Source organism: Coregonus lavaretus (assembly GCF_964263955.1).
Source record: "Coregonus lavaretus genome assembly, chromosome: 18".
Lineage (NCBI taxonomy): Eukaryota > Metazoa > Chordata > Actinopteri > Salmoniformes > Salmonidae > Coregonus > Coregonus lavaretus.
In genome coordinates this window covers 38,705,467-38,729,637 of record NC_140005.1, presented here as the reverse complement: position 1 = coordinate 38,729,637, position 24,171 = coordinate 38,705,467, and the positions used below count along the sequence as shown (strand labels likewise).

General features: G+C 47.1%; 1 protein-coding gene across 1 annotated transcript; it reads left to right on the top strand.

The window, feature by feature from the left end:
• Positions 1 to 299: 299 nt before the first annotated feature.
• LOC311145472 (ras and Rab interactor 3-like) lies at positions 300 to 23,662 on the top strand (the record flags this gene model as incomplete). The annotated part of the gene is made up of 13 exons (XM_084181716.1): positions 300 to 1,238; positions 1,482 to 1,596; positions 6,894 to 6,966; positions 7,054 to 7,145; positions 7,567 to 8,831; positions 9,035 to 9,213; positions 9,424 to 9,578; positions 12,972 to 13,168; positions 20,913 to 21,024; positions 21,299 to 21,430; positions 21,603 to 21,766; positions 21,918 to 22,051; positions 22,289 to 23,662. 13 exons carry the CDS (start codon positions 300 to 302, stop codon positions 22,506 to 22,508), a joined length of 3,777 nt encoding a protein of 1,258 aa, XP_084037842.1. The 3' UTR covers positions 22,509 to 23,662.
• Positions 23,663 to 24,171: the final 509 nt, after the last annotated feature.

The following is a 24,171-nucleotide window of genomic DNA, read 5'->3' as shown; positions in this document are numbered from 1 at the left end:
CCTAACTTATCCTCAGGGTCAACAGCACCGTTCCCTCCACCTAGACCCCCCCTCACCCCTAACTTATCCTCAGGGTCAACAGCACCGTTCCCTCCACCTAGACCCCCCCTCACCCCTAACTTATCCTCAGGGTCAACAGCACCGTTCCCTCCACCTAGACCCCCCCCCACCCCTAACTTATCCTCAGGGTCAACAGCACCATTCCCTCCACCTAGACCCCTCCTCACCCCTAACTTATCCTCAGGATCAACAGCACCGTTCCCTCCACCTAGACCCCCCTCTCCTCAGGACCACCCCTGATGACTCCCCCGACTCTCCCCTCTAAACCCTCCTCTCCCCCTGTCTCACCCCCACCCCCTGTCTCACCCGCTGACCCCACTCCCTCACCCTCCTCATCCACAACACCCCTTCTTTCAGCATCTGAACCGCTCCCTCCTCAAATTGACTTGGCCATTGACGTCACTGACACCACTGATGTCCCTCATGCCACTGTCCCAGAGGACTGTACTCCCCCACTCCCCAAACCCCTAGCACCTGATGTCCCAAAGGCATCCACTTCCCCCCTCCCCACACCTGTACCACCTCAAGTCTCAGTGCCCTCTACACTCCCCTTTCCTGATATCTTGGATGCCTCTTCAGTCCCAGAGCTCTCCTCTTCAGAGCCAACCGTACCAGCACTTTCCTCTCACCCAGTCCCAAAGCCCTCATCTATGCCCCTCTCTGCTCCCATCTCAAATCCCTCCTCACTTCCTCTCTCCTCTCCCCATGTACCTCCTATAGCAAAACCCCCTACCTCCACTCCCCCCATTCATCCTCTCTCAAAACCCTCCTTATCTCCATTCTCCTCTCCCCCTGTTCCTCCTGTCTCAAAGCTCTCCTCACCCCCTCTTTCTAGACCCTCAGCACCTCGAAAACTCTCCGGTCCGTCCCAGCCGAGACCCCCTGTTCCTCACCCTCACTCGATAGCCAAGCCCTCCTCCCCTGCTCTCCCCAGACCCCCTCTTCCATCTACCAAGCCCTCGTCTCCCCCTCTCCCCACCCCACTAGTCCCTCTTGCACCCAAGCCCTCCCCAGCCCCAGCCTCCTCACCAGCCCCAGCCCCAGCCCCAACCCCAGCCACAGCTCCACCACCTAGCATCAGTATCCTGGAGAAGCTGATCAAAACGTGCCCTGTCTGGTTGCAGTTAGCCATGGCCCAGGAGAAATCCTCACTTATACTGAAGAAAGAAACTCCTGGAGTGAGTGACAGACAAATTATCTTTACGCAAACACACAGGCACATGTTGTAACTGTCTGAGCATAACTAGCCTCACACTTTTATTAATCTATTACTCAAACACCTTCTCATAGACTCGCAAACATAGACGTCAAATACATACACACACAAACACATGAAGGGCCAGACATCTTTATCTGACATAAGGGAATATCTCTACAGTGATGTTTGTTATGATATTGATAGCGTGACTTTGTGCACCCAGATCTTTTTAGTGCGTAAAAGCCCAGACCAGAAGGCCATGGTTCTGTCAGTACGTATTTCTAACCAGCAGGGGGAGCCTCAGGTCCAGGACGTTCTGGTTAAAGAAGAGAAGTCATGTGAGTATCCTAACAAGAGATGATCTATAATGTTGTAATGCCCCTTGTATCAACTTTGTCGTAACCTTTCACAGTTTCCCACTGAAAGGGGATGTCTGTTTGTGTTCTGTCCTCAAACCCTAGTGAACAGTCAGTGGTAAATAGATATGGGGACTATCAGTGTTAAAGCCCTTGGTCCTGCTACCCCATCCATCCACACACACAGAACACATGATGCTAGCCTATCCATCCACACACACAGAACACATGATGCTAGCCTATCCATCCACACACACAGAACACATGATGCTAGCCTATCCATCCACACACACAGAACACATGATGCTAGCCCATCCATCCACACACACAGAACACATGATGCAAGCCCATCCTTCCACACATCTATCCACACACACAGAACACATGATGCTAGCCCACCCATCCACACATCCATCTACACACACAGAACACATGATGCTAGCCCACCCATCCACACATCCATCTACACACACAGAACACATGATGCTAGCCCATCCATCCATCCACACATCCATCTACACACACAGAACACATGATGCTAGCCCATCCATCCATCCACACATCCATCCACACACACAGAACACATGATGCTAGCCCATCCATCCACATCCATCTACACACACAGAACACATGATGCTAGCCCATCCATCCACACTCACAGAACACATTTTTACAGCTGCTATTTGTGACATGTGTGACTCCTGTGGTGGAGATCGGAAGGTGAGGGTATTCACTGTGTCACACACAGCAGACTTCCTGTCCTCTGCTCTTCTGGGCTGTATGTCGACCATACAGGACTTCCTGCTATTCTGAGCTTACCAGATCCTGGCCGCATGTAGGGAGGTATGTGTGTGTTTGTATGTGTGTGTGTGTGTGTTTGTGTGTGTGTGTGTTTGTGTTTGTGTGTGTGTGTGTGTGTTTGTGTGTGTGTGCAGCCTGGTCTCATAGACTAGACAACAAAATAAATATAAATCCAAGCCACCCTACTTTAGTTTTTGCCCTACGTAACCTTCTGTCTTATGTAACCATACCAAACATAACTTATCATACATACTATGTTATGTTTGGTATAGTTACATAAGACAGAAGGTTACGTAGTGCAAAAAAACAAAAGTAGGGTGGTTGGTCGGGGATGGATGGGTAGACATATAACGTGAACGTCTAGCAATTCAAAAGGTTGTGTGTTCGAATCTCATCATGGACAATTTAAGCTAATTAGCAACTATGCAAATACTTACACATTTTAACTACTTAGCATGTTAGCTAACCCTTCTCCTAACCCTAATCTTAACCTTTTAACCTAACTCCTAACCCTAACCCTAACCTAACCTTAACCCTAACCCCTAACCCCTAACTCATAATACATACCATACAAAACGCAACAGACAGTATCAGGCTAATTGGAGTGTCCTGGATTTACATTTACTATGTTACGTCTACCCCTGAGTCCAGGTTGGTGTGTGTGTGTTTGTGTTTGTGTTTGTGTGTGTGTGTGTGTGTGTGTGTGTGTGTGTGAGTGTGTGTGTGTGTGAGAGAGAGATGTCCAGATATGTAAAGTATCCAGTATAACAATATCTGCATGTTCAGAATCTATACAGTAGCTTGCAAAAGTATTCACCCCCCTTGGCATTTTTCCTATTTTGTTGCCTTACAACCTGGAATTAAAATTGATTTTTGGGGGGTTTGTATCATTTGATTTACACAACATGCCTACCACTTTGAAGATGCAAAATATTTTTTGGGGTGAAACAAACTAGAAATAAGACAAAAAAACTGAACTTGAGCGTGCATAACTATTCACTCCCCCAAAGTCAATACTTTGTAGAGCCACGTTTTGCAGCAATTACAGCTGCAAGTCTCTTGGGGTATGTCTCTACAAGCTTGGCACATCTAGCCACTGGGATTTTTGCCCATTCTTCAAGGCAAAACTGCTCCAGCTCCTTCAAGTTGGATCGGTTCCGCTGGTGTACAGCAATCTTTAAGTCATACCACATATTCTCATTTGGATTGAGGTCTGGGCTTTGACTAGGCCATTCCAAGGCAATTAAATGTTTCCTCTTAAACAACTTGAGTGTTGCTTTAGCAGTGTGCTTAGGGTCATTGTCCTACTGGAAGGTGAACCTCCGTCCCAGTCTCAAATCTCTGGATGACTGAAACAGGTTTCCATCAAGAATTTCCCTGTATTTAGCGCCATCCATCATTCCTTCAATTCTGACCAGTTTCCCAGTCCCTGCCAATGAAAAACATCCCCACAGCATGATGCTGCCACCACCATGCTTCACTGTGGGGATGGTGTTCTCGGGGTGATGAGAGGTGTTGGGTTTGCGCCAGACATAGCGTTTTCCTTGATGGCCAAACAGCTCAATTTTAGTCTCATCTGACCAGAGTACCTTCTTCCATATGTTTATGGAATCTCCCACATGCCTTTTGGCGAACACCAAACGTGTTTGCTTATTATTTTCTTTAAGCAATGGCTTTTTTCTGGCCACTCTTCCGTAAAGCCCAGCTCTGTGGATTGTACGGCTTAAAGTGGTCCTATGGACAGATACTCCAATCTCCGCTGTGGAGCTTTGCAGCTCCTTCAGGGTTATCTTTGGTCTCTTTGTTGCCCCTCTGATTAATGCCCTCCTTGCCTGGTCCGTGAGTTTTGGTGGGCGGCCCTCTCTTGGCAGGTTTGTTGTGGTGCCATATTCTTTCCATTTTTTTTATAATGGATTTAATGGTGCTCCGTGGGATGTACATGTGCACGCACCACTTTTCCGTTATTAATTTTTTAGAATCTTTTGAAATAAGTTATTTTTTTCATTTCACTTCATCAATTTGGACTATTTGGTATGTCCATTACATGAAATCCAAATACAAATCCATTTAAATTACAGGTTGTAATGCAACAAAATAAGAAAAACGCCAAGGGGGATGAATACTTTTGCAAGGCACTGTATTTGTGAAGGAGTGCATGAAATGCACTTGGTATGCATGGCCTTGTAGCTACTGTATGTTCAGTAAATGTGTTGGCTTAGAATTGGAACGTGCTGTTATCTTTTGCTCATCTTTGGGTGAGTTTAAGTTTCACTTTGCACATTGATAGTGACCACAGTATGGTAATACATGATATGAGAGAGAGAGAGAGAGAGAGAGAGAGAGAGGGGGGGGGGGGGGGGGGGGAGAAAGGAACACACACTCAAATAGCAAACAGAGAAAGAAGGAAAGAGTGTGCGAAACAGATAGTATACAAAGGTTAGAGACTGAACCATAGTGAGCTAGTGCACCATGGGTAAATTAAGCCTAAGTGACTGCTGTAATCCATGAGAGGAGAGTCCTTGTAAGGGGGACCCTTATATATATATATATATAAGAGAGAGAGAGAGCTTACCAAATTACCGTACAACAGACCACGTATTCACCCTGCACACCCTAATTGACAAACAAGCAAACCAAAACAAAGGCAAAGTCTTCTCATGCTTTGTTGATTTCAAAAAAGCTTTTGACTCAATTTGGCATGAGGGTCTGCTATACAAATTGATGGAAAGTGGGGTTGGGGGAAAAACATACGACATTATAAAATCCATGTACACAAACAACAAGTGTGCGGTTAAAATTGGCAAAAAACACACACATTTCTTTCTACAGGGCCGTGGGGTGAGACAGGGATGCAGTTTAAGCCCCACCCTCTTCAACATATATATCAACGAATTGGCGAGGGCACTAGAACAGTCTGCAGCACCCGGCCTCACCCTACTAGAATCTGAAGTCAAATGTCTTCTGTTTGCTGATGATCTGGTGCTTCTGTCACCAACCAAGGAGGGCCTACAGCAGCACCTAGATCTTCTTTACTGTCAGACCTGGGCCCTGACAGTAAATCTCAGTAAGACAAAAATAATGGTGTTCCAAAAAAGGTCCAGTTGCCAGGACCACAAATACAAATTCCATCTAGACACCGTTGCCCTAGAGCACACAAAAAACTATACATACCTCGGCCTAAACATCAGCGCCACAGGTAACTTCCACAAAGCTGTGAACGATCTGAGAGACAAGGCAAGAAGGGCCTTCTATGCCATCAAAAGGAACATAAAATTTGACATACCAATTAGGATCTGGCTAAAAATACTTGAATCAGTTATTGAACCCATTGCCCTTTATGGTTCTGAGGTCTGGGGTCCGCTCACCAACCAAGAATTCACAAAATGGGACAAACACCAAATTGAGACTCTGCATGCAGAATTCTGCAAAAACATCCTCCGTGTACAACGTAAAACACCAAATAATGCATGCAGAGCAGAATTAGGCCAATACCCGCTAATTATCAAAATCCAGAAAAGAGCTGTTAAATTCTATAACCACTTAAAAGGAAGCGATTCCCAAACCTTCCATAACAAAGCCATCACCTACAGAGAGATGAACTTGGAGAAGAGTCCCCTAAGTAAGCTTGTCCTGGGGCTCTGTTCACAAACACAAACAGACCCCACACAGCCCCAGGACAACAACAACAACAACAACAACAACACAATTAGACCCAACCAAATCATGAGAAAACAAAAAGAGAATTACTTGACACATTGGAAAGAACAAACAAATAAACAGAGCAAACTAGAATGCTATTTGGCCCTAAACAGAGAGTACACAGTGGCAGAATACCTGACCACTGTGACTGACCCAAACTTAAGGAAAGCTTTGACTATGTACAGACTCAGTGAGCATAGCCTTGCTTTTGAGAAAGGCCGCCGTAGGCAGACCTGGCTCTCAAGAGAAGACAGGCTATGTGCACACTGCCCACAAAATGAGGTGGAAACTGAGCTGCACTTCCTAACCTCCTGCCAAATGTTTATTGTTTATTTCACTTTTGTTTACTATCTACTTCACTTGCTTTGGCAATGTTAACACACGTTTCCCATGCCAATAAAGCCCTTAAATTGAATTGAATTGAGAGAGAGAGAGAGAGAGAGAGAGAGAGAGAGAGAGAGAGAGAGAGAGAGAGAGAGAGAGAGAGAGAGAGAGAGAGAGAGGTTGAAAATGTGTGCAACCTCTCGGCCCCAATCTATCCCTACTACATGACTAAGGGATCATTGTGATGTAGAATGGTCCTCTGTAGCTCAGTTGGTACAGCATGGCGCTTGCAACGCCAGGATAGGGTGTGTCGTCCGATCCCTGGGACAACCCATAAATATAAAATGTATACACGCAGAATTGTCGTAAGTCGCTTCAGAATTGATACAGTATCAGTATCTAATATCAGTATTGATACAGTATTGTGTTATAACATCCTTTCCCTCCCCTAACAGTGATCTACCTGGAAGGGTCTGTCCTGGTCTTTGACAACATCTTCAAACTCATCTCCTTCTACTGTGTCAGCCGGTAAGACAAGACTATCCTTCATACCCTACTGCCTGGCACTCAAAATATTCACTTGTTATAAATTAATAATGATTCATTATCTTCCAGGGATATTCTCCCCTTCACTCTGAGGTTGCCTGAGGTCATCGTCCAGGCAACCAAGTATGAAGATATAGAGATGATATCAACATTAGGTTCAGGTACTTTGAATTTGAAATAAATGCTGTATTCACTTTTATATAGGTGTGTCTATGGGGTAGCATCACATTATCTCACAGTAAGGCAAAAAAGTGTAAGAGCATTTTGGTGAAATAGAGGGGAAGTGTTACAACCGTGTTGCTGTGTGAGTGAGCGGATATTCAGACAGTGAGGTGTCCTGTACTAAATATATTATGGCAAGCTTCCTCCTTTAATAGCCACAAAACACAACCCTCCAGATAAAAACAAAACCCCATTTATATTCTCTCTGATGCTTTTTGTTAATTGTAATGACTGATTCTTCATCAACAAGGAGTATAATTTGAACATAAGAGTAACATGAAAGTCTAATGATGGTAGTGTCAGTTTGGGGTTCAGCTCTCTAGTGATAGCGTGATGGTAACTCTCAGTTTCTCCTGTCAGATTTCTGGGTCTCTCAGATGAACAGTTCCTCTGAGGAGCCAGGACAAGGGAGCAGACCAGTAGGGCACGGCCAGGGCCAGGGTCACAGCTCGTCCTGTGAGATCCAGCTGTCCACTGGGACCGGTAACGACCGGCTGTGGTACGTTAACCCCATATTCATAGAGGAGTACTGCAGCAGCCTGGAGGCCTCCACCCCCGTCGCTGCTCCCATCCTCAGGAGCCAGAGCCTGAACACCCCAGGCTCAGGGCAGGGGCAGGTACCCCCCAAGTTCAAACGCCCCCCACCCCGACCCCCTAATGTCCCTGAGGGATTGTTACTGTCACAGGGGGCCAAGCAGGGGAACAGAGGGACGTCTGATTCCCCCTCCCCCCGCTCACCACCCCCACCTATTAGAGTCACAGCCAAGCCAGGGCAGAAAGGAGAAGGAAACAGCAGCAAAGGCAGTGGGGAGGGAGAGAAAGCTGCTTCTCAACTTGTCTCAGAGAGAGAGGTGTCAGTTACAGCTACTGACCCAGTAGCAGCTACTCAGCCTCTACAGCATCTGTCACCGCATGGAGCAACAGCAGGACATCGGCACCCAGCACCCCGGCCACCTCCACACAGGATCCCACTTGTGCCCCTACGGCGGATGCCCTCAGAGAAGCGTCCCCCACCCCCAGGACAGGAGCCGCCCCAGCCGGATGGGGGCACCCTGACCCTCACCACACCCTCAAAGAAGAAGGATGAGGGCAGTGTTGGCATAGTGCCTGTTGCTTCACTGGTGTGCATCGACGTCACCACCAACATGGCAGACGAGGAGAAGGAGTTAAGAGTGGAGCCCTATGCTGGTGAGATAGAGACACTGCAGAGGCAAGGGACATCAGAGACTTCAAACAGCAGTGAGGCTGTTACCGTGGCTATACCAGCCCCTCTGACGAAGAGGGCCGCACCGCCAGTCCCACCTCCCAGAAAGAATAAGCCCTCCCAGGCCACGCTCACTACACCTCTCGCCCCAGACATGATAGGTGGAGGACTTCTTTCAATCAATGCATCATTGGACATCCCCCAGACCTCCAGCACCCCCTTGCCAGCCCGGATGGCCATTTCCATCCCCGAGGGGGAGGTGAGGGAGGCCAGAGGGGCAGATGTGTCCCTGTATGCTCCTGATGGTGGTGCGGCCCTCCCTGCACTGGACCATGACTCTTACTCTACCAGCAGCACAGAGGAGGAGGCTGACACTGTGGCCAGTCGGGCTGGAGGGGCCGTTGGGACCAACAATACCAAAGTATATATATTAATTATATTTATTTATTCAACCTTTATTTCCCATGGAAGTCCCATTTAACATTATTATGCAGCTTAGCTGTGTAACTAACATCATCCTAACTACAAGCTTAATTTGCTGCTGTGCCTTAGTTACTGTATGAGAATTTGTATTACATTTTCCTGTAAAATAATCCAAATAAAATACTTATCATTAAAAACCAGGTGTCAATGAAGAGGACCCCTACCATCATGCTGGACCGGGCCAAGCAACGCCTCTCCATGGTCAACTTCTCCAGTGTGTTCACCAACTTCATGAGCGCTGACCATAAGTTGCAGAAGAGGATCGTGGAGCTGTCCCGGGACGGTAGCTCCTACTTCGGGAACCTGGTGAAGGATTACAGGTAGGGATCAGTTCATCACAAGTTTTTCAGAATCGCTTAGTTGATGGGCTGATTAGGGCCACACATATTTTAATTCAAAGCAGAATCTTGTTAATTTCAACTCATATCTCTGTCCAGCCATGGAAAATGTATCTTAAATTTGTTACATTTCCCCCCCAAAAAAGATCCCTTCAGAAACCCTCAATCGACTAATTAATTAATCTATCCCAGGGTGTATATTCTGGAGACCATGGTGAAGCACAGCTCCAGCACTGAGCTGCTGCAGGAGATCAGGCAGATGATGACCCAGCTGAAGAGTTACCTCATCCAGAGCACTGAGCTGCAGAACCTACTGGAGCCCAACGTCTACACAGAGGAAAAACTAGGCAACTGCTTATTTACTTAATTCTCCTCGATATACTCAACATTCATCTGTCAAAACCCAGCGTTAAAAACTCCATTCTGTAGACTCTTTACATGCTCAAAGTTCCACTTGCTCCTTACTTTAAATATCCTGTTTGACACTGAATATGGCGGGTAGGTTAATTTGAAGATTCATTTGAAGATTAGTGAGAACTGAAGCGTTCATAACATTTTTGGCAAACATGATGGATGTTCCCCTTATTCTCTGTCAAACAGGAGGAAGTTGTTTATCACAGTCTTCTCTTTGTGCGTGGTAAATTAGTCTTTGTAGTGACACCTATAAAATTACAACATGGACAGAAGACATGGTTGTTAGTGAGGGTTGTCTCCGTTGACATTTGATGGCTTAATTGGGTTGCTAGTATACAAGAAGTCCCCTTTGATATACAACTTATTTTGCCTCCAGCGTGAAATGCTGAATGTCAGGTTTTCCTTGCGAAAGTATTCACCCCCCTTGGCATTTTTCCTATTTTGTTGGATTTTTTTTGGGTTTGAATCATTTGATTTACACAACATGCCTACCACTTTGAAGATGCAAAATATTTTTGATTGTGAAACAAACAAGAAATAAGACAAAAAAAACAGAAAACTTGAGTGTGCATAACTATTCACCCCCCCAAAGTCAATACTTTGTAGAGCCACCTTTTGCAGCAATTACAGCTGCAAGTCTCTTGGGGGTATGTCTCTATAAGCTTGGCCCATCTAGCCACTGGGATTTTTGCCCATTCTTCAAGGCAAAACTGCTCCAGCTCCTTCAAGTTGGTGTACAGCAGTCTTTAAGTCATACCACAGATTCTCATTTGGATTGAGGTCTGGGCTTTGACTAGGCCATTCCAAGACAGTTAAACGTTTCCCCTTAAACCACTTGAGTGTTGCTTTAGCAGTATGCTTAGGGTCATTGTCCTGCTGGAAGGTGAACCTCTGTCCCAGACACAAATCTCTGGATGACTGAAACAGGTTCACTGTGGGGATGGTGTTTTCGGGGTGATGAGAGGTGTTGGGTTTGCGCCAGACATAGTGTTTTCCTTGATGGCCAAAAATAACAATTTTAGTCTCATCTGACCAGAGTACCTTCTTCCATATGTTTGGGGAGTCTCCCACATGGCTTTTGGCGAACACCAAACGTGTTTGCTTATTATTTTCTTTAAGCAATGGCTTTTTTCTGGCCACTCTTCCGTAAAGCCCAGCTCTGTGGAGTGTACGGCTTAAAGTGGTCCTATGGACAGATACTCCAATCTCTGCTGTGGAGCTTTGCAGCTCCTTCAGGGTTATCTTTGGTCTCTTTGTTGCCCCTCTGATTAATGCCCTCCTTGCCTGGTCCGTGAGTTTTGGTGGGCGGCCCTCTCTTGGGAGGTTTGTTGTGGTGCCATATTCTTTAATAATGGAATTAATGGTGCTACGTGGGATGTTCAAAGTTTCAGAACAGGTGTATATATACTGAGATCTTTTGACAGATCTGAAGGTAATTGGTTGCACCAGATCTTATTTAGGGGCTTCATAGCAAAGGGGGTGAACACATATGCACGCACCACTTTTCCATTATTTATTTTGTATACTTTTTTGAAACAAGTTATTTTTTTCATTTCACTTCACCAATGTGGACTATTTTGTGTATGTCCATTACATGAAATCCAAGTAAAAATCCATTGAAATTAAAGGTTGTAATGCAACAAAATAGGAAAAATGCCAAGGGGGATGAATACTTTTGCAAGGCACAGTGTACAATATACACTACCGGTCAAAATGTTGGACACACCTACTCATTCAACTTTGTAGAATAGTAGTGAAGACATCAAAACTATGAAATAACACATATGGAATCATGTAGTAAGCAAAAAAGTGTTAAACAGATCAAAATATAATTTATATTTGAGATTCTTCAAATAGCCACCCTTTCCCTTGATGACAGCTTTTCACACTCTTGGCATTCTCTCAACCAGCTTCACCTGGAATGCTTTTCCAACAGTCTTGAAGGAGTTCCCACATATGCTGAGCACTTGTTGGCTGCTTTTCCTTCACTCTGCGGTCCGACTCATCCCAAACCATCTCAATTTGGTTGAGGTCGGGGGATTGTGGAGGCCAGGTCATCTGCAGCAGTCCATCACTCTCCTTCTTGGTAAAATAGCCCTTACACAGCCTGGAGGTGTGTTGGGTCATTGTCCTGTTGAAAATCAAATAATAGTGCCGCTAAGCCCAAACCAGATGGGATGGCATATCACTGCAGAATGCTGTGGTAGCCATGATGGTTAAGTGTGCCTTGAATTCTAAATCAATCACAGACAGTGTCACTAGCAAAGCACCCCCACACCATAACACCTCCTCCTCCATGCTTTACGGTGGCAAATACACATGTGGAGATCATCCTTTCACCCACACCGCGTTTCACAAAGACACGGCAGTTGGAACCAAAAATCTCCAATTTGGACTCCAGACCAAAGGACATTGTCCATTGCTCGTGTTTCTTTGCCCAAGCAAGTCTCTTCTTCTTATTGGTGTCCTTTAGTAGTTGTTTCTTTGCAGCAATTCGACCATGAAGGCCTGATTCACACAGTCTCCTCTGAACAGTTGATGTTGAGATGTGTCTGTTACTTGAACTCTGTGAAGCTTTTATTTGGGCTGCAATTTCTGAGGCTGGTAACTCTAATGAACTTATCCTCTGCAGCAGAGGTAACTCTTGGTCTTCCATTCCTGTGGCGGTCCTCATGAGAGCCAGTTTTATCATAGCGCTTGATGGTTTTTGCTACTGCACTTGAAGAAACGTTAAATGTTCTTGAAGTGTTCCTTATTGACTGACCTTCAATTAACTTTTATGAAGGCACACCTGTTAATTGAAATGCATTCCAGGTGACTACCTCATGAAGCTGGTTGAGAGAATGCCAAGAGTGTGCAAAGCTGTCATCAAGGCAAAGGGTGGCTATTTGAAGAATCTCAAATATAAAATATATTTTGATTTGTTTAACACCTTTTTGCTTACTACATGATTCCATATGTGTTATTTCATAGTTTTGATGACTTCACTATTATTCTACAATGTAGAAAATAGTACAAATGAAGAAAAACCGTTGAATGAGTAGGTGTTCTAAAACTTTTAACCGGATAGATTTTTTCCTCCATAAAGAACTACAGTATAACTGCAGGCAAAAATACAATAGTTAGCAAAAACACTTTAATTAATCAGCTTCCATATTTGCACAAAGAGTATAATAACCAGCAGCATTGAGTTGCCACCTTCCAGTTTCCTCCTTTACTCTTTGCACTGCACAGAAGACTAAGTGTAGCCGCAATGTGCTCTCTCCTCAACTAGAAATGGAGCCCATTGATTTCTAACCAGGGATTTCTGTATTTTTCCTCTCCAGAGGTGATTATGGAAGCTGCTCTGTGCAAGGCTGTGCTGAAGCCTCTGCGGGAGGCTGTCTACTCCGGCCTGAAGGACATCCATGCCAGGGGGGGCTGTCTGAAGAGACTGAGGGAGAACCAGAGTGTGGTCCTGGGTACCACCACCACAGATCTGGGGGTCACCACCAGTGTTCCAGAGACCACTGTCATGGAGAAGGTAGACAGTTATGGGCTGCATCTGAAATTGCACATTATTCTCTATGTAGTGCATTACTTTTGACCATTTGATCACTTTCTATGGCTCCTGACTTTTTGTCTTGTACAGAGTGTGTGTTTTTGTCTGCTGCTGTATATCTACACTGGGTATCATACGTATTCACCCCCCTTGGATTTCTTCACATTTTATTGTGTTACAAAGTGGGATTAAAATGGATTTAATTGTCATTTCTAATCAATTATCTATTCAAAATATATTATTTTTTAAAGATGAATGAAAAATAAAACACTAATATACCTTGATTAGATAAGTATTAACCCCCTAGGTCAATACATGTTAGAAACACATTTGGCAGCGATTACAGCTGTGATTCTTCTTGGGTAAGTCTCTAAGAGCTTTGCACACCTGAATTGTGCAATATTTGCCCATTATTCTTCAAGGTGTTGGGGATCAATCAATCATTTACATTTTTACATTTTAGTCATTTAGCAGACGCTCTTATCCAGAGCGACTTACAGGAGCAATTAGGGTTAAGTGCCTTGCTCAAGGGCACATTTACGTCATTTAGCAGACGCTCTTATCCAGAGCGACTCACCAATTGGTGCGTTCACCCTATAGCCAGTGGGATAACCAGTGGGGGGGGGGGGGGTAGAAGGATTACTTTATCCTATCCCAGGTATTCCTTAAAGAGGTGGGGTTTCAAATGTCTCCGGAAGGTGGTGAGTGACTCCGCTGTCCTGGCGTCGTGAGGGAGCTTGTTCCACCATTGGGGTGCCAGAGCAGCGAACAGTTTTGACTGGGCTGAGCGGGAACTATGCTTCCGCAGAGGAAGGGGAGCCAGCAGGCCAGAGGTGGATGAACGCAATGCCCTCGTTTGGGTGTAGGGACTGATCAGAGCCCGAAGGTACAGAGGTGCCGTTCCCCTCACTGCTCCATAGGCAAGCACCATGGTCTTGTAGCGGATGCGAGCTTCAACTGGAAGCCAGTGGAGTGTGCGGAGGAGGGGGGTGACGTGAGAGAACTTGGGAAGGTTGAACACCAGACGGGCTGCGGCATTCTGGATGAGTTGTAGGGGTTTAATGGCACAGGCAGGGAGGCCAGCCAACAGCGAGTTGCAGTAGTCCAGACGGGAGATGACAAGTGCCTGGATTAGGACCTGTGCCGCTTCCTGTGTAAGGCAGGGTCGTACTCTCCGAATGTTGTAGAGCATGAACCTGCAGGAGCGGGTCACCGCCTTGATGTTGGCGGAGAACGACAGGGTGTTGTCCAGGGTCACGCCTAGGCTCTTCGCACTCTGGGAGGAGGACACAGCGGAGTTGTCAACCGTGATGGCGAGATCATGGAACGGGCAGTCCTTCCCCGGGAGGAAGAGCAGCTCCGTCTTGCCAGGGTTCAGCTTGAGGTGGTGATCCGTCATCCATACTGATATGTCTGCCAGACATGCAGAGATGCGATTCGCCACCTGGTTATCAGAAGGGGGAAAGGAGAAGATTAGTTGTGTATCGTCAGCGTAGCAATGATAGGAGAGGCCATGTGAGGATATGACAGAGCCAAGTGACTTGGTGTATAGGGAGAAAAGGAGAGGGCCTAGAACTGAGCCCTGGGGGACACCAGTGGTGAGAGCACGTGGTGCGGAGACAGCTTCTCGCCACGCCACTTGGTAGGAGCGACCGGTCAGGTAGGACGCAATCCAGGAGTGAGCCGCGCCGGAGATGCCCAGCTCGGAGAGGGTGGAGAGGAGGATCTGATGGTTCGCAGTATCAAAGGCAGCAGACAGGTCTAGAAGGACAAGAGCAGAGGAGAGAGAGTTAGCTTTAGCAGTGCGGAGAGCCTCCGTGACACAGAGAAGAGCAGTCTCAGTTGAATGACCAGTCCTGAAACCTGACTGGTTTGGATCAAGAAGGTCATTCTGAGAGAGATAGCAAGAGAGTTGGCTAAAGACGGCACGCTCAATAGTTTTGGAAAGAAAAGAAAGAAGGGATACTGGTCTGTAGTTCAGTGGGATCGAGTGTTGGTTTTTTGAGAAGGGGAGCAACTCTCGCTCTCTTGAAGACGGAAGGGACATGGCCAGCGGTCAAGGATGAGTTGATCAGCGAGGTGAGGTAGGGGAGAAGGTCACCGGAGATGGTCTGGAGAAGAGAGGAGGGGATGGGGTCAAGCGGGCAGGTTGTTGGGCGGCCTGCAGTCACAAGTCGCAGGATTTTATCTGGAGAGAGAGGGGAGAAAGAAGTCAAAGCATAGGGTAGGGCAGTGTGAGTAGGACCAGCAGTGTCATTAGACTTAACAAACGAGGATCGAATGTCGTCAACCTTCTTTTCAAAGTGGTTGACGAAGTCATCCACAGAGAGAGAGGAGGGGGGGGGGGGATTCAGCAGGGAGGAAAATGTGGCAAAGAGCGTCCTAGGGTTAGAGGCAGATGCTTGGAATTTAGAGTGGTAGAAAGTGGCCTTAGCAGCAGAAACAGATGAAGAAAATGTAGAGAGGAGGGAGTGAAAAGATGCCAGGTCGGCAGGGAGTTTAGTTTTCTTCCATTTCCGCTCCGCTGCCCGGAGCTCTGTTCTGTGAGCTCGCAATGAGTCATCAAGCCACGGAGCTGGAGGGGAGGACCGAGCCGGCCGGGAGGATAGGGGACACAGAGAGTCAAAGGATGCAGAAAGGGAGGAGAGGAGGGTTGAGGAGGCAGAATCAGGAGATTGGAGGGAGAAGGATTGAGCAGAGGGAAGAGATGATAGGATGGAAGAGGAGAGAGTAGTGGGAGAGAGAGAGCGAAGGTTGCGGCGGCGCATTACCATCTGTGTAGGGGCAGAGTGAGTAGTGTGGGAGGAGAGCGAGAGAGAAAAGGAAACAAAGTAGTGGTCAGAGACATGGAGGGGAGTTGCAGTGAGATTAGTAGAAGAGCAGCATCTAGTAAAGATGAGGTCAAGCGTATTGCCTGCCTTGTGAGTAGGGGGGGACAGTGAGAGGGTGAGGTCAAAAGAGGAGAGGAGTGGAAAGAAGGAGGCAGAGAGAAATGAGTCAAATGTGGACGTAGGGAGGTTGAAATCCCCCAAAACTGTGAGGGGTGAGCCATCCTCAGGAAAGGAACTTATCAAGGCGTCAAGCTCATTGATGAACTCTCCAAGGGAACCTGGAGGGCGATAGATGACAAGGATATTAAGCTTAAATGGGCTAGTGACTGTGACAGCATGGAATTCAAATGAGGAGATAGACAGATGGGTTAGGGGAAAAATTGAGAATGTCCACTTGGGAGAGATGAGGATTCCTGTGCCACCACCCCTCTGACCAGATGCTCTCGGGGTATGCGAGAACACATGGTCAGACGAGGAGAGAGCAGTAGGAGTAGCAGTGTTTTCAGTGGTAATCCATGTTTCCGTCAGCGCCAGGAAGTCGAGGGACTGGAGATTAGCATAGGCTGGGATGAAGTCAGCTTTGTTGGCAGCAGAACGGCAGTTCCAGAGGCTGCCTGAGACCTGGAACTCCAGGTGTGGGGTGCGTGCAGGGACCACCAGGTTAGAGAGGCAGCAGCCACGCGGTGTGGGGCGTTTGTGTAGCCTGTGCAGAGAGGAGAGAACAGGGATAGGCAGAGGCATAGTTGACAGGCTGTAGCAAATGGCTACAATAATGCAGAGGAGATCGGAATGAAATGAACTAAACATCTGGGAGAGTAGAGAGCAGGGCCTCCCTCACCAAAAACTTCTACCTCAGAAACTATAATTGTTTCACTGAACCACCCGAACAAAAACTCTACCAACTTCCACCTCTAGAAATCAGAATTGTTGTGAACCACAGCGGTTCAATGTTTAAAGGAATAGACTCAACCCACTTTATTCAGCTAGCTAACTATGACACCATAGCTAACTAGCATGCTAGCATCCAAAAACACACAGTTTAGCACCAACACTTGGTCACAACAAACCACTAATAGTGTGTTAACACACTAAGCAGATAATTCGTGTCCGTGTCTGTTGGCTAGCTAGCAATGGCCACTGTGTTGACCTTGTTTGAAGAACGGCTAGCTAGCTAGCTTCGTGCTACCCCCGGCACCGCCGAAAAACAATGCCAACCCACAGTAACTACCCACAACAGCCCACGATGCCTAGCTATGACGCCATAGCTAACTAGCATGCTAGCATCCAATAACACACAGTTTAGCACCAATACTTGGTTACAGCAAACTACCAAGAGTGTGTTAACACACTAAACAGATAATTCATGTCCGTGTCTAGTTCCTTTCGTAACGCAGCAAAAATTAAACGTTGGCTAGCTAGCACATTAACATTGGAAACAACTCTCCACCGTTGCACTAAACAGATAATTACCAATAAACGTTACCAGTAGCTACCCGCTAGCTAGCTAGCATACCAAGAGTGTGTTAACACACTAAACAGATAATTCATGTCCGTGTCTAGTTCCTTTCATAACGCAGCAGAAAAATTAAACGTTGGCTAGCTAGCACATTAGCTAGCACATTAACATTGGAAACCACTCTCCACCATTGCACTAAACAGATAATTACCAATAAACGTTACCAGTAGCTACCCGCTAGCTAGCTAGCCTTGTGCTTCGCCGGGCTCCGCCGTAACAATACTTAAACAATACGTAATCAATCAAATGTATTTATAAAGCCCTTTTACATCTGCAGATGTCACAAAGTGCTATTGTCACGATCGTCATAATGAGTGGACCAAGGCGCAGCGTGATATGCGTACATCTTTTATTTAGTACACACATGAACAAAACAATAAACCAAACGATACGTGAAGTCCTAGGTTAATACAAAACAAACCTTACGGAACAAGATCCCACGAATCACAAGTGCACAAAAGGCTGCCTAAGTATTGTTCCCAATCAGAGACAACAAGCAACAGCTGATTCTCGTTGCCTCTGATTGAGAACCACCCCGGACAACATAGAAACACATAACCTAGAACAGAACATAGGAAACGAAACATAGACACTACACAAAGAAACTAACACCCTGGCTCAACATACAAGAGTCCCCAGAGCCAGGGCGTGACAGTACCCCCCCCCAAAGGCGCGGACTGCGACCGCGCCAACATAAACCCAACAGGGGAGGGGCCGGGTGGGCATTCCACCTCGGAGGCGGATCCGGCTCCGGGCGTGACCACCACCCTCTAACAACCCCCCCGTAGCGCCCCTGGTCTGGTCTGGCCCCGCTAGCTGGAGCTGGACTGGACATCGGTGGAGCGGATTGCTTAGGCTCCGGTGTGGAGCAGCTGACCGGTACCAGACCAGGCACCGGTGCAACAGGCACGGGCTGTGCCGGACTGACGACGCGCACTACAGGCTTGGTGCGGGGAGCAGGAATGGGCCGGACCGGGCTGACGACGCGCACCACTGACTTGGTGCGGGGAGCAGGAACGGGCCGGACCGGGCTGACGATGCGCACCACTGGCTTGGTGCGGGGAGCAGGAACAGGCCGGGCCGGGCTGGCAACGCGCACCACAGGGTTGGTGCGGGGAGCAGGAACAGGCCATACCGGGCTGGCTACGCGCACCACAGGCTTAGTGCGAGGGGCAGGAACAGGCCGGGCCGGGCTGGCGACGCGCACCACAGGCTTGGTGCGAGGGGCAGGAACAGGCCGGGCCGGGCCGGGCTGGCGACGCGCACCACAGGCTTGGTGCGAGGGGCAGGAACAGGCCGGACCGGGCTGGCGACGCGCACCACAGGCTTGGTGCGGGGAGCAGGAACAGGCCGGGCCGGGCTGGCGACGCGCACCACAGGCTTGGTGCGAGGGGCAGGAACAGGCCGGACCGGGCTGGCGACGCGCACCACAGGCTTGGTGCGGGGAGCAGGAACAGGCCGGACCGGGCTGTGGAGACGGACTGGAGGTCTGGAGCGAAGAGCTGACACAACCCGTCCTGGCTGAATGCCTATTTTTACACACTCTGTGTGAGGCATCAGCACAGGACGTACAGGGCTGTGTACTCGTACTGGCACTACAGCACGTGACACTGGCGCAGGATATCCGGGACCGAGGAGGGGTACTGGAGGCCACGAGCGTTAAGCCGGCACACTCCGTCCTGGCTGCATGCCCACCTTAGCACGACACGTGCGTGGTGCTCGCACAGGACGTACCGGACTGTGCCGGACCACTCGCGGCACAGTACGCAGCTCCGCATACCTCGGAACATGCCCAGTCTCACGCTGCCTAGCCTGAGTACGGGGAGTTGGCTCTGATCTACCTCTAGGCTCCACCAACCTCCCTTCAAGCCCCTCAAACCCGGTGGCCTCCTCTCCTAATCCCCAAACTCGCCCCGTAGCTGCCTCCAGCAGCCCTGTCGTCCATGCCGTGTGCCCCCCCCCAAAAAAATTATTGGGGTTGCCTCTTGCGTGTCCGACGTCGGCCCGGTTGGCGCCGCTGCTCCTCTCTATGGCGCGCCTCCACCGTCTCCTCCCACGGACGGCGATCCATTCCAGCCTGGATTTCCTCCCAAGTCCAGGACCCCTGCCCATCCAAGATCTCCTCCCAAATCCAGGCTGTCTGCTCCTGGACACGCTGCTTGGTCCTGTTTTGGTGGGATCTTCTGTCACGATCGTTATACACAGCGGACCAAGGCGCAGCGTGATATGCGTACATCTTTTATTTAGTACACACACGAACAAAACAATAAACCAAACGATACGTGAAGTCCTAGGTTAATACAAAACAAACCTTACGGAACAAGATCCCACGAATCACAAGTGCACAAAAGGCTGCCTAAGTATTGTTCCCAATCAGAGACAACAAGCAACAGCTGATTCTCGTTGCCTCTGATTGAGAACCACCCCGGCCAACATAGAAACACATAACCTAGAACAGAACATAGGAAACGAAACATAGACACTACACAAAGAAACTAACACCCTGGCTCAACATACAAGAGTCCCCAGAGCCAGGGCGTGACAGCTATACAGAAACCCAGCCTAAAACCCCAAACAGCAAGCAACGCAGATGTAGAAGCACAGTGCTAGAAACGTAGAAACATAGGAAGAAACCTAGAGAGGAACCAGGCTCTGAGGGGTGGCCAGCCCCTTCTGGCTGTGCCGGGTGGAGATTATAACAGTACATGGCCATTAAGGCCAGATCTTTCTCCAAGATGTTCAAACGTTCATAGATGGCCAGCTGGGTCAAATAATAATCACAGTGGTTGTAGAGGTTGCAACAGGTCAGTACATCAGGAGTAAATGTCACTTGGCTTTTCATAGTCGGGCATTTAGAGGTTGAAATAACAGGTGCGGTAGAGAGAGAGAGCATTGTAGAATTTTCTTTTCACCTTGACATTATGTAGTATTTTGTGTAGATCAATGACAAAAAAAATCACAATTGAAGATGCACTATGCAGAATTCGCTCCACCATTTCCTGGTTGCTAAAATTCAAATAGTTCGCTTAATTTCAGTTTATGTGACAAGTACAGTGTGTAGAATCATTGCACCATCTAAACCGCTGTGAAATATATTTTCCATAACCCAAAATATATTATTTTCAGCTGTTTGAAGCTGGTGTACAAAACTGAAAGTAAAAGACGCAAAAACAAAACTTAAGATTGGGAAGCATAGAAATAGTGCATATAGAACAGATCTTTCAATGAGAATGACATATCTATAACACACATTTCTATGTGAATTTGTCTGGGTAGCCCAAAAAGTTACATATTGCAGCTTTTCACAAAATGTGAAAAAGTCCAAGGGGGGTGAATACCCACTGTATATCTATCTATCTACTGTATTTATCTATCTTAGATCCAGCTGAAGCTGATGACCCTCCACTTGGAGTACTCCCCTCAGAAGAAGATTGATCTGCTCCTCAAGACCTGCAAGATCATATATGAGTCCATGTCTATAGGCTGCCCAGGTGAGGCACTGTCTTTGTTGCCTGGTAGATTTTGGTGGTTAAATTATAATGATCTTTGTCATGTTTGCTAGTGTAACAGTAGTCTCACAATGCCATCCTCCCAAGTCTTGTTTATTACTCGACTACCTCCAAACGAACGTCAGGAAGCATGGAAATCAAGGCTAGTATAAGAGTGCAGATTGAAGTTGATGATGATTGATCATTACTGCCTGACGACACCAGTGTCTACAAATACCTGACTGTCGCGTGAACTGATTGAGATGACGGTTGACAGGGAGAGCCCATGGCGTAGATGACTTCCTCCCAGTGCTGATGTACGTCCTGGCCAGGAGCAACATGGCCTTCCTGCTACTGGATGTAGAGTACATGATGGAGCTGATGGACCCTGCACTACAGCTAGGAGAAGGTAGGGACAAACGAAATGCCATACACACACACACACACACACAAAGGCAAGATCACATACACAGCCCACACGCAAACACACACGCGGACACGCACACACATTAACCACTGTACCCAAACACACAGATAGTACCCCTGTTAATGGTGACTATCTTTTGTGTGTGTGTCACCAGGCTCCTACTACCTGACGACCACGTATGGAGCGTTGGAGCACATAAAGAACTATGACAAGCAGGCGGTGACACAGCAGCTCAGTCTGGAGATCCAGGATTCTATCCACCGCTGGGAGAAGAGACGCACCCTGAACAAGGCCCGGCTGTCATGCTCGTCTGTACAGGTCCGTTTGGGCCACCATATGAATAGAATACAATATGTCACTGCAGTATTGTGATATTGGATAATTATGACTATATAAGTATTCTTTGAAATTGTAATTGGCATTACAAAAATCTGATGTCCTCCCGCTTTTTGCTCTGGTCCCATTCCAGGACTTCATCAACGTGTCGTTCCTGGAGGCGGGGTCTAACACTAAGACCCTGGGAGTCCACCCCACCACCACGGCCCAGGATCTGTGTGCCCAGTGTGCTGACAAGTTTGAAGTGCTGGAGCCAGAGTCCTACAGGTACATTCTCCTGCCGTTGTGCCCTTGAGCAAGGCATTTAACCCCTAAACACTACTCCATCTCCATCCAGGCGCGCTGATCTGTGACTGACCCTGTGCCTGTCAATACTGTATGTGTATGTTTCTGGGGTGGTTGATGTAGGCAAAAGACACATTTCCCTTTCTCACAAAATGAACAATAAAGTATATATTCTATTCTATTCTATTCTATTCTATTCTATTCTATTCTATTCTACAGCCTGAGTGTGCTAGTGGAGGGCCACTACCAGCCCCTGGCCCCTGAGGAGTTCCCCCTCACCATCAAGTCTAGTCTCCACCACAGTGAGCCCCGCAAGGCCTTCTACTTTGTCTACCGGCCTGGAAGGACAGAGTCAGAAGGGCAGGAGGCAGAGAGTGAGGAGACAGCTACCGCAGCGGAGCCAGAGCCTGACGAGGAGAATAATCTGATCGAGATATGATATTAAGGTGTGTGTGTGTGGTGCATGCATGCATGCAGGGCCTAGGCGAAGCTCAAATGATTGAGGAGCTGCCCAAGGGAATACAATGGCATCCTCCTCAACCATAGCAGACATTTTAAATGAGACATCGATTTTTGCTTTAGCGGAGCAAAATGGATTGAACTCCAAAATGGACATGATAGTTCTACCAAACCATACAATCTTCAATATAATGCAATCTTCAGGTTTGCCATTGAGAACATGTGGAGACTTGGTGAAAGAAGAGAACCATCACCTCACCTAGGACCTCAGGTCTAAATATCACTCAAGTTTACTTTGGCTTTTGTATGACTTCTATGGTGACTCATCTTGCTCAGTGAGTCTCTGCAAGGCTGCTCAAAGCTACAGCGATAAAGGGGATATTATCCTCCTCTAGTTTGAAAGGGTACAATGACACGGATAATTAAAAGATAAAGGATCAGGACAAGGAGTCTCGGTTTGCATCCCAAATGGCACCCTATTCCCTGTGTAGTGCACTACTTTTGACCAGGGACCATAGGGCACTATGCAGGGAATAGGGTCTAATTTGGGCCTCATACCATGTATCCTGTCTGGTAGGTGTTAGTTTTCATATTCAACAGTTCAAACAGACAATGAGCTGTTCAATGGTTTTGCTAATTGAATTTTGCATGACAATATCCTTGCCAATATTATCTGAGTAGGTTTATATGCTCAAGAAAGACTGCTACTCTCTGTATATCGATATTTGCTGTACTGGATTTGTATACTCTTGCAGCTGTGCTGTGGCTAGGTTTCATCAATGTCCTGAAATAACCTTTGATGTTTCATTCTAGAGGGGATCTGCTCCAATACCATCCATTTAGGTCAAATGCAATTCCCTTAAGTCTACCAGGCACTCATGGTTTACATTGGTTAATGGTGCAAAGTCATATTATACTGTAATTAATGAAACTGTCATCATGACTTTATGTAACATATGTATTTTATTGTTTTTCACATTGCTAAGTGAATTGTGTCGTTTTTCGAAGGTGAAATGTTTTTATGTAGACGTATTAGGAGATGAAACGCTGGATTAATGTTTTTATCCTTTCTGAAATTCCAATGTGGTATCGATAGAATTGAGCCACACACTGAATAACAACATCCCTAATTTACCCGTGTAGAATTCTCTGGGAAATTATGTAATATTGGGTTGCTTTCCAAAAAATCTGAATGAAGTGAAATGTTGAGTTACAAAAGGAGACAGGACAAGTATATATCAAGTTATTTGTGTTGGTGAGTGTATGTGAGATATCTTTCCCTTTGTGACGTTTTGGGGGTACAAAGAAATGAGGGGGTGTGTTGTGTGTCTGTCAGACGGAGAGAGGGAGAGATGGAGAGAGGCAGAGAGGGAGAGATGAAGACCAAAGTATTGCTACGCTAGATGACGTCTAAGAGGTTACCAGTTTTCACATGTAACAGAGTTCAAGCTAGAGTCCTTAATTGAAAAAATAACAAAGCGTCACCCCGCCTTTGTTTTGCTAACAAGCTGATGGATGGGACTGGAGAAATGTAACCACTCTCAAATTCATAGACAGAGCTATGGATGCAAGGACTGACCATCCATGATATCAAAAGCATAGTTGTAACTATGTTTTGAGGCTACACAGTGTTTGTTTACATT